Genomic DNA, 15,456 nt, shown 5'->3' on the forward strand with positions numbered 1-15,456 from the left:
AAAGAACAATTCAGAAGGATCTTTAAGTTAAGACGTCGTTTCTCATACTGTTAAATCTAGCATGCAAAACACATAGGCCTCTGTGACTTAAAAAGGCGAGATGCCATCAAAGGAAAAAGACTTTTGAAAAAAACAGATCAATGATATGTCCAAACTGCTGGAGAACTTTAAATCAAAAACCGAAAAACTGGGAAACAATCATTCAAAGAAACACACCGATTCACATAATTCACAAACAAAGATTTTCAAAAAAGACAACTAAGAAGCTTTTGAGATAAAGTTCGTTCCTACTACAGAAAATTCATAAATAACTGTAAAACAATATGAAAGGCATGTTGTCGACACAATTATATACTTTAAACATCTAAAAGAAATGTATGTATATCGACATTTCATTACCATGTAATTGTCCTTTTAAGCAGAGATGAAACTTCTATCTGGATATTCTTTTATCAGAAATAATTGCTACAGGTACATTTATATGTTTCATAACATAACCGATGTATTTCATTTGAAGTTGACGATTGAAAATTCAAGTAATAACTTTTATTATAAAGCTTGGTGGTAAGATTACCATTAATGTCTTTTTCAAGTAAACATCAAATTATGAAACAATTAATATAATGTAATTTCCATCCTTATGTTGAAACAAGATGAAACTTCTTTCAATCGTCAACTTCCATTATAGATGCAACAATATTACCTTCGTCACATGTATACATCACTGCACGGAACGTTTTTAGGCGTAATTTGTTTAAGGGGAGACAGGACACATGACTAAATTGACTACGTCATAGTTACTGTTAATATAGGTGCTATATAATACAGGTGTTTCGTTACGCTACAGTCTATTAAAACAGTGAAGACATATATAATCTCTCAGTGCAGTGGGATCAACAAGACGTTAATTATCTGGTAAGACCTACAGTACAGTAGTAAGTTTAAATTACTAAGTATAGAAACAGATCACAATCAATGTTTGCGTTTTAAATGATGGTGAATTGGTTATGTTGCAAAAAATTAAGATGAAAGCAAATAAATAAATTTCAACGAAAGAATTTAAAAATTTTTATTACCCTCGTTTTTTTTTCTCTCTTTTTGTTTCCTTTTTCAATATTTATATAAATTCAACTTGAACATATTGAAGGAAATATATGAAATACGACATGAGACGGAATAGCTCTATCTTTGTTCTGTACTTGTTAATTTTGTTTATTCAAGAGAGCATACCAACTATCTATCATGGAACTGGAGAGTGTAGAAACTCAATAACATAAGAAATGTGTGGCTAAGTCATATAATTATTCGACAGTTAAAATGAAAAGGATTAAACTTTTTTGTGCAGGAAATTAATAACCTTTAAAGTTTTTTTTATTTATTTATTTTTTTACCCTTTGTAATTGAAGAATCTCACACGATGTTTTATCAACTTTCACACACTGAAATAATCAGATACATATAGAAATTCTAGGTAAGTCTCTCTGAACAGTTGTCATCAGGTAAAGCAACTAAATGAACGAATTTATAAATTGAAAATCACCCTCTTTATATAAAGAAAGCGGAACGTGTAAAGGTAATCGGAAAGTTATAGAAATATTTAAACAGATAAAATACTCCTGCTTATTCATATTTTATCATATATTGTATATAAGTAAACAACATAACCCCTCATATTACAGTTTGTTTCCCGGGTACCTTTGGCCAAAATTGCGATCACAAGTGTCCTGAAGGAAAATACGGTTATATCTGTCGACAGAAATGTAAATGCAACTCAAATGTCATCTGTGACAAACGATTCGGTTGTGTTGACCAAGGTATGTCTTATTTCATTAAAATTAATGAAAATAAAACAAAAAATTACTCTACAATGAATTATAAACATATTTAAGAATTATACATTAACGGTTTGACCCACTGGGCTAGCGCAGATACTTATTCAGTTTTAATTGAATACCAATCAAATTAAAGTAAACCTTTTTGTTGAATTTCTCTATTATAATTTACAGGACTAAAAAAAGATGAGGAAATTAAACTTCTATAAAGTTTCATTTTTCTATTTTCTTATCCAAAAAAATCTAGTTCAAACAATTCTACGCGTATTTTGTATAATCTTTTTTAAAAAATTACCACAGTCAAAAAAATGTTTTCTTATCAAATTTATGTATACTTAGGTCAAATTATGAAACTTCAATAAAATATGCGATATTTTTGGTATTCTATTATACATTTTTTACAAGTCATTTGTAATTAAAGTTATATGTTTTTCCACTGGAATAAAGGTAAATGTCAATTTTAAACAAAAAAATTATTCCTTTATCTGATTTGGATTAACTACTAAATCTTTATTATAAAAGTAGAGTATAACAAACAATGGTTTTTTTTTTGTCGCAAACGGGTGTTTACTGTACCCATTTATATACTATTAGTTAACATCCTATAAAATAGAAAAATGCTGATATACTGTATGAAACATATGGAGATCACAAACAGTATTCAAGATCAAAAGTCTATAAAACAATACAAAAGAGGAGCAGAGCAAACACGGACCTGCAAAACATCAGAGAAGGAACAGTATTCAATCTCAAAGTCCATTAAACAATACACAAAATCAGAGCAGAGCAAACACGGACCTCCGAAACATCGGAGGTGGGATCAGGTGCCATGGAGAAGTGAGCATTCCTTGCCGACCGGTCACACCCGCCGTGTGCTCGTTGTCATGATCAGGAAATAACGGAAAAAATCCGACGTCAATTCAGTGTATAAATGATGGACTAACAATTGGTATGAAAAACGTCAGTCAGCATTTGACTCAATGATAAATTGTATTTGCTGACAAGGTCATTGTATTGACCACAGAACTTACGAAATGATAACATTTAACGAGACTGCTGATATTCTTGCTTCATCAACTTGTTTGTCAATAATTTAACTCATTTTAGAAATTGCTCAAACGTAGAGCATGCTCTTTCATATGAAATCAACTGAAATATATAAACTCAGTATGCAGGTGATGATGTTATATTGCTGCATAAGTAAGGGAAGTTGACGATAGAAAAGTTAAAGTCTCATGTTTATCATAGAGCTTGATTCTTAGATTACTATTAATGTCTTTTTCAAGTAAAATATCCAAGTATGAAACATACATGTATGTGTAAAACTCTGTGGTATCTTTTATCTCAAGCTCACTAGGACAATTATCATATCGGCATAGGAATGGAATTTACCATTGTTAATTGACAGTACATGTATCTGAATGTCGAGTTGAAGGTCAAATCAAGTGTTTTCTTCTTTCACTCATAAGATCGATCTTGCACAAATTCTGCTTCAGATGAATATATATATAAATATATATTACTGAAACGTGTTAAGGATTAAAATTCATTAACTTTGATCAAAGTTCCCCAAAACAACTATAATAATCCTGGCTTAAGCGTCGGCATAATTGATACACTGTATTTGAAAGATATTAATAAAGTGCAATGTTTAACTTGTAATAATTACAAGAAAACTTTGAAAATAAAAGAAATAACAAGCATAAGAGATAATTTTGGCTGGATATATATCTCAGAAATTTGAGAATGAATTCTTTTTATAGATAGATACATCAAAGATACCGTATAAGTAGAATTTTTAGCGAGGATTTAATTTTGGCATTATTAGCGACGGTGCTGACATCGCTAAAAATTAATTGCGTATTATATGTAATAGCTTCTTAAGTTAACATTTTAAAATCGCTAACATTACATTACATTACTAAAAATAAAATACCAGATTTTAGATAGAAATCGCTAAATTTGCGTCTTGCTAAAATTTCATCTTGTACGGTATGTCTTCACTTCAAATTTTCATATTGGTTTTATAAAAAAAATGTCACATAAGGTGATAAATGTATCTTAAAATTTAATTTTTATCTGAAATAAGGACGATGTGTTATTGTTAGAATGTCCACCTGGGTCATTTGGGGAAAACTGTTCAGAAGAGTGTCCATCGGGATTTTATGGTACCTTTTGTGAGGAAAAATGCACATATGGTGACTTCTGTGATAAGCGAAATGGCTGTCTTGGAACACGTGAGATAATAATAATAAATTATTTCATATACATGTATTCCACAATTTTCATTTTTACTCGATTCTCATTTTATCGCAGATTCCATTGTATCGCGGTATATTTCACAAACTAGGATACATATAGAGCCCATGTTCTTTTTGTTGATGGGATATCTGTCTGTCGTCCGAATGTTGACTTTTGTCATGAAACATCCGTTTGAAATGTAATTTTACAGATTATTATTATATTTATTTTTTTTATTATATTTAGGCCAATAAATTTATAACTAAGTACCATCCATAGTATAGTTCATGTTTTGAAAGTGTAGGTTGTATAATTCTTAATTTTTCATGTAGAATAACATCATGAAATTAGAAATTAAACTCGATCCATTTCAGTTACAAGCTTCCATGTTTTCCATACTGCGATACAATGAGTTTGGAAATAAAGCTTCTTGTTAAAAAAAAGTAATTAAAAGATGCAAGCTTGGAAGATAATTTGACACTAAAAGGTTGGGTCATAGTTAGGTTTATGAATATCACAAATATCATTTGAAGAAAGTGAAAGGAAAAATTTTAAATTACACTTGTTATGCCAAAGAAATAAGTACCGCGTTACCTTGAGACACCAGTATACATGTATTTCACAATAAATGAAGATAGTGGTGTACTACGTCTTTTAGAATTTTACGTTTCTTCACTTAACAGATACACTACCGACCAGACCCAACCTACACAAAGCAGTCCCAGAGCAGTTCCTTAGACTGCTTTCTGGAACTGCTAAAGCAGTCCCACAGCGGTCCCGGAGAGCAGTCCCAGAAAGCAGTTCCAGTGGGCGGGGTTTATCAATTTAATGGGTGGTGTAAAGACGAATAATGACCCCCATCGAATAATGACCGGGGGTCATTTTTCAACGACAAAAAATGACCCCCCACCCGTAGAAAAAATATTTTTTGTAGAAAAAGAGTCTTAGGGGTCATTATTTTATATGTTAGTCCTATAAAAAATTGACCCCCATTGAAAAATGACCCCCTTTAAAGTAATACAAAGTTTATAACAGGTGAAAGGGAAAAAATATGCTGTATATTATAATTGTTCTTGCTTCGAGTAATTCATGCATTTTATCCCCCCTCCAAGAACATTACGTTAAATCAAAACAAAAAAAAAAATAAATGAAAAGCAAAAATATAAATAAAACTCTATAAATTTCAATAATACTGAAAGAGTCTCTAGATAAAATATTGAAATGAAGTTAAGCCTTCACACAAGTACTATCATAACAATTTACTTCGCCATGATTAAAGCATACTTTAAATGTTGGTGGGGTATACTTGAAAGTATTGTTGCAAAGTAACTGTTGAAAATTAGTAGAATAGTAAATTATTTTAAGCTTATTTTTAGTCCCTCCTTATAGAAAAATAAACGTAGGGTAGTTTTTTTGTTGTTGCTGCTTTTGTTGATGATCGACTTCCTCCTAAATAAGTAAGAGGTTGGGGTGAGTATAAAACCTAAAAATATGCTCCGTAAAGCTATGGGCTAGCGTAAAATACACATTCTAATGCAAAAACTATACATGTAGACATAACCTTTTGATTTAGCACACAGTATTCATTACATTTCTTAATTCTTGTTTTACTCAACCCCTTTACGTAGTTCTGAGTACATTTTTAAGAGAATTTAATATGAAAATCAGAACAAACATTTTCATTTCAGTAACGTCTTCTTTATACTGTATCATAATATGAAAAGTTAATTGAAAACCATTTCTTTTTATGTCCCCGTAATTGAAGATTCGGGGGTATATAGTTTTATCGTGTCCGTTTGTATGTCTGTCTATCTATCTGGCGGTCTGTTTATCCGCATAAACTTTAACCTTGACCATAACTTTTCATTTATTGGAGCTATAACTTTCATATTTTATATGTGTATTCCTTGTGAAAAGGCCTTACTTTCGGTACCACCAAATTTGACCTTTACCTTGGAGTTTGTCCCATTTTACACAAAAGTGCCAAATTTTTACTTTAGCCATAACTTTTAAACGGTAGATACTAGTACTCTCATACTTCACATATGTATTTTTTTGGCATGACCTTTCATTGGATACTAAAAATTTTGATCTTTTGACCGTGGAGATTTCCGTACTAATGAAAAAAACTTTAACCTTGGTCATAACTTTTGAACGGTAAAGACTAGGGTTTTCATACTTCACATATACTTCACATATGTAATCCTTGTTACATTAAACCTTTCTTAAGAAACCATCAACTTTGACCCTTTGACCTTTGAGTTTGACCTGCCTTTTAAAAACTTATCCTTAGCCATTACTTTTGAATAAGTGAGACTAGGGCTTTCCTATTTTGCAATTGTATTTCTTGTGAGAAGACCCTACTTTGGGTACCAATATATTTAAATTGCATTTAAGAAAAGATTTATCTTCGCTATGTTGCCATACAGGGGCATAGCTGTTTCACAAACACATCTTTTTATATATAAGAGGAGTTGCGGATAAGGGATGGATACCCCAAAGCGTAACAGACGGACGGACATCTCGATCACTATTTTAGGGTGGTGACACTTTTTCTACGGGCAAAAGGGTCATTTTTCGACGTCGAATAATGACCGGGGGTCATTTTACGCCGTAGAATATTGACCGGGGGTCATTTTTCGACAGCGAAAAATGACCCCCGGTCATTATTCGATGGGGGTCATTATTCGTCTTTACACCGGCGCTAACTCGGAAATGAGATTTCCAATAAACAATGGAACTATAAAAGGCAGTTGAAATTGATTCTGAGTAGTATGCCAGGAATCCTTACATGCATGCGAAGGTTATTTATGAACAGTACACGCATAGAAACAATTTGAAATAATATTTATTGCAGGAAAAAGGCTTTCACACCTATATATATGGATTACACTGAACATGATTGATTGATTGATTGTATACTGTTTAACGTCCCTCTCCAGAATATTTCACTGATATGGAGACGTCACCATTGCCGGTGCTGGGCTGCAAATTTAAGCCTATGCTCGGCACTTACGGTCTTTGAGCAGGGAGGGGTCTTTATCGTACCACACCTGCTGTGACACGGGGCCTCGGTTTATACGGTCTCATCCGAAGGACCACCCCATTTAGTCGCCGTTTACGACAAGCAAGGGGGTACTGAGGACCTATTCTAACCCGGACCCCCACGGGACATATTTAATCACAGTTATCTGGTATATTCATAATTCAATTTCTGTATTTTCTGTGATTGATATTGGTTCCCATATTTATTTTTTATACGGAAAATTAAACTTGAACTGATTATTTTCTACCTTAATTAGCTTTAAATATATCTTATTATTATCTAGAACATGACCAATTTCCATACTATCGGGATTATGACTCAAAGGCATTTTCTTAAGTACTGGGGATGTTGAAAAATTCTTTGTTAATTTTTCCAAGAATTATTTTTCAGTGATGAATATTTTTTACTGAATTGTCAATTTAATTCTGGTTGGCTTCTCTAGCTTTATGATACTCAGTTTTTAGTGTTTTATTTGTAAACATTCGAGTGTACATCTGTAAATGACCAGAATGGAACCCAAAGATTATTTTCAAAATTAATTAATCCTTAAAGAAATTTATACATTTTTCGTTCATCTTTTTTTAAAATTACTGTTGACCAGCATTTTCAATGATGTGTAACACTGATACATTGTATGTGTACCCAAATAACAAGCATGATTGAAACCGCAGGTGTTAATACACATTGATCGACCAGGTAAACACAAGCAAAACAAAAAGAAATAAATCACAATTCCCGATATTTTAAACTGTTTATTTTTAAAACAAATGTACATGTACTCTTTTGATAACTTGTTTAAATAAATTAAAAACTAATTCATAAAGAAATTCCCCAATAATTATTTATATTTTTATGTTACGGAAGAATGGTAGCATAATTTCATTTTATGGTCATTGTATAAATTGTTATGTTTTATTGGAAGGTTGCATGCAATACTCTTTTTTAAGCATTGTGCTTGTAAAATGTGTAGCCCTTTTAATTTAAAAAATCTTATATCTAACTGTAATGATTTTTTTAAATAGTGCAAATGCATATTTGGAGTACATAATATTTTACATTAAATAATAAAATAGGCCTATATGTAAATATTTTTCTCATAAACCTGTAGTTCATTTTTTGGGATAAAAATATTCTCTTGACTTCCTTATTTAATAAACTTTATTTTTTTTTTTAAATATTCTAAACTACTTTTGTGTAAAGATACAATCTCTGAAAATATTAATTAACTATAATAATCTCTACTTATTAAAAGATTGTAAGAAATATTTTTTTCATAGTTTAAACTCCTCTTTGCAGCAAGTAAACAAAACAACTGGGAGCCTGCAAATTCAGAATACACAAGGGGCGGAACTATCATGTCACTCAGAATCTTTCACACATGAGTGAACCCAGCAGTCCTAGACTGCTGGGTCTGCTTTCTGAGCAGTCCCAGAGCAGTCCCACAGCGGTCTCAAAGCAGCCCCAAAGCAGTCCCGGGGACTGCTTTGGTGTCAGGTTGGGTCTGGTCGGTACTGTAAATTATGCATTCATTATCATTATTGACCCTGAAGGGAAAAAATGAAAGGAATAAGATTTTAAATAGAAATTTTGAATAATCCTCGGTCAAATAAACCTAGATTTCAGAAAGAAATTTTTTTTCGGGCAAAATGTTCTCTATCGTTTTAAAGTCAGAGCCAGACAGTCATACATGTACATGTAACATCTTTAAAAATTTTACCTTATAACCAAGATATTACCAATGGAATTCGCATGTTCTTTAAAAAAACAATTAATTGTTCTTAGGACTGTTTGAAAACCTTTATAGAATGTTTAGATTGATTGACTGATTGATTAATTGTTTATTGTTTTACGCACCATTTACGGACCATTCAAAAATTTTTCCCTCATGAACAGACGCCGCCATATACCGGTGGAGGGCTTCAAATTTTGACCTTTACTCGGCACTCAGAGATATGAGCAGTGAGGGATCTTTATCATGCAACACCTGTCGTGACATAGTACATCGGTATTAAAGTCTCATACGAAGGACCTGCAACTTTAATTCAAATGTCAAGTGCATGATGAAGGAACAGTGCTGGTCATTTTTTATCGACTTAGGTCAGTCGCATCCGAGTTTCAGTCGAACTCACGACCTTCCGACCACGGAGCGAGCGCTCTACTGACTCAGCAACCGTGAACAATGTTTAAAGTTAAAAGAGAGCAGCCTAAGATTGCGATAATACATTGAAAATTCTCTCAGGTGAGGAAAGATATTCAAACCCTTAATGAATTACAGGGATTTTTATCATTCTTTAAGATTTTTGGGATCAAAAGGTGATGATTGGTTATACTTAAACGTTAAAGACAAATTTTATTTCATCGAGTTTTAAAAAATCATTTATTTCTGTCGTAAGTTAAGCTTTAAAGCTATTATTTAAGGTGCATATATAGATACAGATTTGAAGTTAATGTTTTCTGTATAATATTACGATTTATATATTTTAATAACATTTCACACAAAAATAAATTGAAAATTTTATTTCATCTTAAAGTTATTGAAACTTCAAATTATTGGATAGGTTTGATTGACACATCCTTGCACTCTCACAAATTTTACTTTTATTCTTAATACTTAGGAAAAGCGGCAATCTTGTGTATTAATGAAAAATATAAAAAAAAAACTTCAATCCAGAAAAATAATTATATTCAGAGTAGAAGTGTTAGAAAGCAAAGCCCCTTCACAAGTATCGTCATTCCGCGCTAGAGTGTTGTGCACAGAGTTTAGCTAACTGATCACACCCGTGAGACGTACACAGTTTTTGTAAACAGGGTACGAGCTCTGTTATACACCGTATACAACGGGTAACGCGGGCGAGTCGCTAAAAAGTATGGGGAGTCGTTTTCAACGTATGGGAGAGTAGATTTTTCACCGCTTCGGAGTCAGAAGAGATGTGGGTCACGTCTACTTTCGGTATTTGTAAGGTGTATTTACAAGAAACAAATATCCCATGGAAGCGTTAATCTTTGTCTTGGTCATTTTTCCTGCTACTATATACGTCTAGTTTACTCATACACTTCAAAACTATTCAACAGATTTCATATTTACTTTAATTGAGTGATTAAAAACGTGCATGATTTGCACAATCTACGACTTATGTGGGGATTCCGACATCTCTTCTGACTCCGAAGCAATGAAAATATACTCCCCCATACGTTAAAAACGACTCCCCATACTTTTTAGCGACTTCCCCGCGTTACCCGTTGTATACGGTGTTATTGTTGATTCACTGGGTGCATTTATTTGTTAAAGTCTGCTCACTACTACTGCACGGACTGACAATAAACTGTGTTTATGTTTTGCTTTCGAACATTTCTACTCTGAATTTTCTGGATTATAGTTTTAATATTTTTCTTTTATTTTCATAAAATTAAAATCTGTGAAAGTACAAGGATGTGTCAATCAAACCCGTCTAAATATTTGAAGTTTTAATAACTTTTAGATGAAATAAGATTTTTAACATATTTTTGCGTGAAATCTATTGAAATATATAAATTGTAATATTACACAGAAAATGTTAACTTCAAATTTGTATCCATGCACCTTTAAAGTCCTTTTGTTAAGTAAATATAACTATCTTCAGACACGCTGCACTCCAATAATAAGGAGTTAAAGATAACTACAGATATGATTAAAAATGTTCATGTTACATATTCTTTTAATCTTAAAAAAAAGTGCAAGTATGTAAATTTCATGTTTTGAAACATAAAATCTTTGCAGAAATGATCATTGTAATAAGCATTGAATTGTACAATGCTTATAAAGACTAATGAAAAAGTAATACATGCATTATCTTAGAAAAGGGCTTGATAGATTTAATATTTTACTTTTATTTCAGATTTTCCTGACTGTACCTGCCTTCCTTTCTTCCCCACAGTATTTTACATGATCTTGGCAATATCAGTGGAAGCAATAGTCATCTTCATCCTGATTAGTACAACTATCTTTTTTGCCAGGTGAGAATCATACAAAAATTGAATTGTCTAGAAAATATTGAGATAATTAACGGTATCCAAGCTCACAGGTCGATTTTAACAACACAAAGCAGGAACAGATCGAGCAAACATGAACCTCTAAAACATCCTAGGTTGCATCAGGTGCAATTGAGGAGTGATCATCATCTGAGCATTGATCAATGCTCGTTTATTTATTGAATCATTTTCAATACAATAGGAATCACTTTTCAATATTAATGACACAAAAGTACAAATATCTATAACAGTATTTAGTGTATAAGACTTGTAACTACATGTTATTGCATCTGTAATCTAGACTGTTTCGTGTTTAAAAGGTCAAGGGCTCACAGTTGGAGTATATATTCTTCTCCTCTTCCGGCAAATACTATATCTCTAGAAACACAACAAGAGGAGGATTATACCTCATTAACAGAAAGACTTCATCTTCCTTGCTGCGAAATGAATAAAAGATAAAATAATTAAGATTTTACTCAACAATGTATAACTTTGCAACAAAATAAAAAAAACAATATAATTATAAATATTGGGAATTTAGGCCATGTGATTTAAATATATGGATGCCTGAATTAGAACATATTTTTGACCTATTTTGATTGTAAATGATGCCAATAATAATTATACAAAAAATATATATAGAAATTAGAAACTTTCTGTTATGTATATTCCAAATTCTATCTTTCTGCAATGAAATTTTGGAGGTAACAAATAGTATTCAAGCTCATTTTTTTTATCAGTATAAACAACTTTTTGTCACAAGAATACCGAAATACCAATATTGTGAAACTTTGCATGAAAAATAATTTAAATATAGATTTTGTGGAAAAAAATAAATAATCTTATTTGTTTTACTTATACAAACATGTTTTAATCTGTAACTTTCTTTATTTTTTTATTAAGTTTGTTTGTTACAGGCCTCGAGACCATAAACTGAGAACAGACTTAATTCAAAATTTTGATTTTGAATAGTTTGTGAATTATAACAAAAGGTTATTGATATTTGCAGGTTTGTATAGTACTTGTAATCCAAATAAACGTATGGTACAAATTCTATTACATTATAAAAATTATTTCAAAAGTTATATTGATTTGAAATTTTTAACTTAAGTCTGTTTTTAATTTATGGTTTGTGGGCTTCCCTATAAAGATATGTTTTATTGTTAAGTTTTATGCATTTTAAAAGTAGATTTCAACCACTTTAAGCACACTATCTTTACCAATATTTTGATGCGAACAATTTCTTATTCTTTAACAATATATACTTTATATTAGACATTTTGCATTTCATAATTATTTTGCTCCTCTTGTGAACGCTGAAGATTCACAATTGATATGAAAAATGTTCAAAGTCTGAATGGAATATTTCATGTTAATGTATTTTTTATTATATATATTTTTCCTAACAAACGTTTTCATCAAATGTTTTACATAAACCTGTTAGAAGCTATATGCGTTTTTCTGGTACAATAGATCTCTAATAGCAATAAGCAATAAGAAATGTGATTCTTTTTAAAGATATGGAACATTGACTGGCAAAAGAATGCCGACTAACAATTAAAATCACATATTTTTGTGGGGTCAAATTTTCGTGGTTTGAAGAAAAAATGTTGGTTCCTTGGGATTTGATTTCGTGGATTAAAAAAAAACTTTATTGTAGTTGTGCATATGAAAATTTACATTCGTGGTGGGCATGAATTCCTGGGTATGTTCATACTTCGAAAACAACGAAATGTTAACCTCCACGAAAATAAGTGATTTCACAGTATGCATATTTTTAAAGAAGACATAAAAACGAGGATAACCATTCTCTGTATATTTCGACCTGTCACATCCGCCGTGTATTCCCTGGAAGACGAAAAAGTCTGTAGACAATTCATGTAAATTGGTTGAACAATTAAGACGAGGGTCGTTCAATAAGTAATACAATATACTGTATATCATAGAAGTATTAAACTTTTTTTGTATGTTCACTAGACTGAGCTGAAACTTGTTTATAAATAAATCATCTATGCCAAGAAGATACAAATGAGAGAGTAAATGAAAATTGTGTCTTTTTACACAATTCACAGAAGAACTAAAATCAAAAAAATGTTTTTATATGAATAAAAATTCTACGCGGTATAGCTAGTTTTCAGATAGATTTAAAATTTCAAAAGAAAAAAAACGAATAGTATTCAAGATAAAAAGTCCATTAACAATACAAAATAGGATCCAAGCAGAGCAAACACGGACCTCCAAAAAGTCAGAAGTGGGATTATGCAGGGGCGTAGCAACCGGGGGGGGGCCAGGGGGGCCTGGCCCCCCAACTTTTTTTCCCAACCTTACTTATACTATAGGAAATGTTAATTGAAAGCATGGTCGCCCCCCCCCCACTTTTAGTGATGTACCGAAAATGTAGTATTAGAATTGATACTTAAAGTAGTTGACAATGAGAAAAAGTTTACCTACCCCCCACGAAAAAGGATTTTCGACTTTGGGCAACTTTTCCCCTTTTTTTTTTTTTTTTTTTTTTTTTTGCTTGTCAACTTTTTCAGGTAAGTAAAAAACATTTTTTTCTCTGGCTGGCCCCCCACTTTCAAAAACGATGCTACGCCACTGTTATGTGACATGTAGGAGTGAGCATCTCCTGCTGACCGGTAACACCCGTCATGTGTTTCTTGTCATGATCGGGAATGAACGTTAAAAAAGCTGTCGACAACTCAACGTGTAAATAATGACCAAACAATGGGTAAGAAAACTGTCAGTCAACATTTGACTCTAAGATAAAGTGTATTTGCTGACAATGGCATTGTATTGACCATAGGACTCCTTTGACGAGGCTACTGATTATTTTCTTCGTTTATACGTAGATGATGCTCTCGCATATCGTATCAACGGAGAGATACAAACCTATGTGCAGTTGGTGAAGGTACATTTCTGCATAAATAAGGGAAGTTGATGATTGAAAAATCAAAGTTATTACGTTTATCATAATGCTTGGTAGTTAAATAACCATTATCATATTTTTCAAGTAATATTTCTAAATATGAAATGGATGTGTCATACTATGTAGTATATTTTATTGCAAGATCACTGGAATACATTGTTTCGACATAAGAATTGAAATAACAATTGTTAATTGATAATACGTCTGCGGCCGTCGTCGTTATATCTGAACGTTGCGTTGAAGGCAACAGCAAGTGGATTTTTTTCACGTATAAGACTACGAACATGTTCTGCTTCATATGAAAACAAAAATAAGTCTACTATAACGGGACGCAATTGGTATCCATGGGAATTCCAAAAGATTGTTGGAGGACCTGGTCTCCAAAAACCACATTGTGGCGTTAAAATAAAGCAATTAAATTAATTGATTAATATTTGTGGGTACACCACAAAATAATGATGCTCTGTGCTATATGAGAAAAAATAATAGATTTACACTGAAAGACATTGTTTAGATACAAAACATTTCATCATCACAGCATTTTGTAGAATCCTGACAAATGAAAAACATAATAATATATTTATCAGACAGATTTTATTTCAGTTTATGAAACTGTAGCAAACTGAAAATATGTTTCGCTAAAAAAAAAAAAAAAAAAAAAAATAAGGACATTCAGTCAAATTTTGTACTTTTTCAAAAACGATTTCACATTTTATTTCTGTCTCTCTTATTTAGACATTTCGAAGAAATTGTTTCCATATAGGCTATGTTAAATTATTTTTAACCTTGGTAACAGTTGTTCATAATGCATATTATATAAAGATAAAAACTTCCTTTTTCAAGAGCAATTATAATAGTTTTTCAGACAGCTTGACTGTGGTCATTTGTTTGAACTAGTAAATAGTTCATACAGTGTATTATATGCATTTTTTGAATTTTGTGTGATTGCTAGACAAAAGAGCATCGCGTTAATTGACCATAAATATCTCTTCAAATTAACTTCAATAATGAAACATTCAAAAAAAAAATTTCATACAAAAAAAGGACTTTTTTAATATTTCATGGATATATGTTAGACTTTACTTATATATATGATGATGTAAAGTTGAATTTTTGCGTTTGTTTGCTCGGAAATAAAAAAAAAAGACTGTGGATAAAAATCATATCCAAGCACAGATCATTGGAGATCCTATACGAGGGTTTTCCGATTGGACAAGCTGTCTAGTGTGAAAATAATCATCACTGCGTTCTGAAATTTTCATGACTCTTTAGTACATATATAAAGAATATACATAGGGAATTTCAAGTACAGTGCTTTAAGCAGTTCCGGATTTTAAGCAGTTCCAAATAATTTTAATTAAATAATTAAAATTAAGCAAACATAAATGTTTCTGTTTCTT

At 31.6% G+C, this 15,456-nt stretch overlaps 1 protein-coding gene across 1 annotated transcript in view; it reads left to right on the forward strand.

The window, feature by feature from the left end:
• Window positions 1-11,638, forward strand: part of LOC134253449 (cell death abnormality protein 1-like) — a 30,275-nt gene extending 18,637 nt beyond the window's left edge. The window contains exons 3-5 of the mRNA XM_062735975.1: window positions 3,941-4,069; window positions 10,995-11,112; window positions 11,448-11,638. Coding sequence (XP_062591959.1) covers window positions 3,941-4,069; window positions 10,995-11,112; window positions 11,448-11,586 — 386 coding nt within the window. The 3' untranslated portion in view covers window positions 11,587-11,638. The remainder of the gene's footprint in view (window positions 1-3,940; window positions 4,070-10,994; window positions 11,113-11,447) is intronic.
• Window positions 11,639-15,456: the final 3,818 nt, after the last annotated feature.

This window comes from Saccostrea cucullata, unplaced genomic scaffold, assembly GCF_032062105.1.
Source record: "Saccostrea cucullata isolate Sc308-1 unplaced genomic scaffold, CSIRO_AGI_Scuc_v1 ctg4315, whole genome shotgun sequence".
NCBI classification, from domain to species: Eukaryota; Metazoa; Mollusca; class Bivalvia; order Ostreida; family Ostreidae; genus Saccostrea; species Saccostrea cuccullata.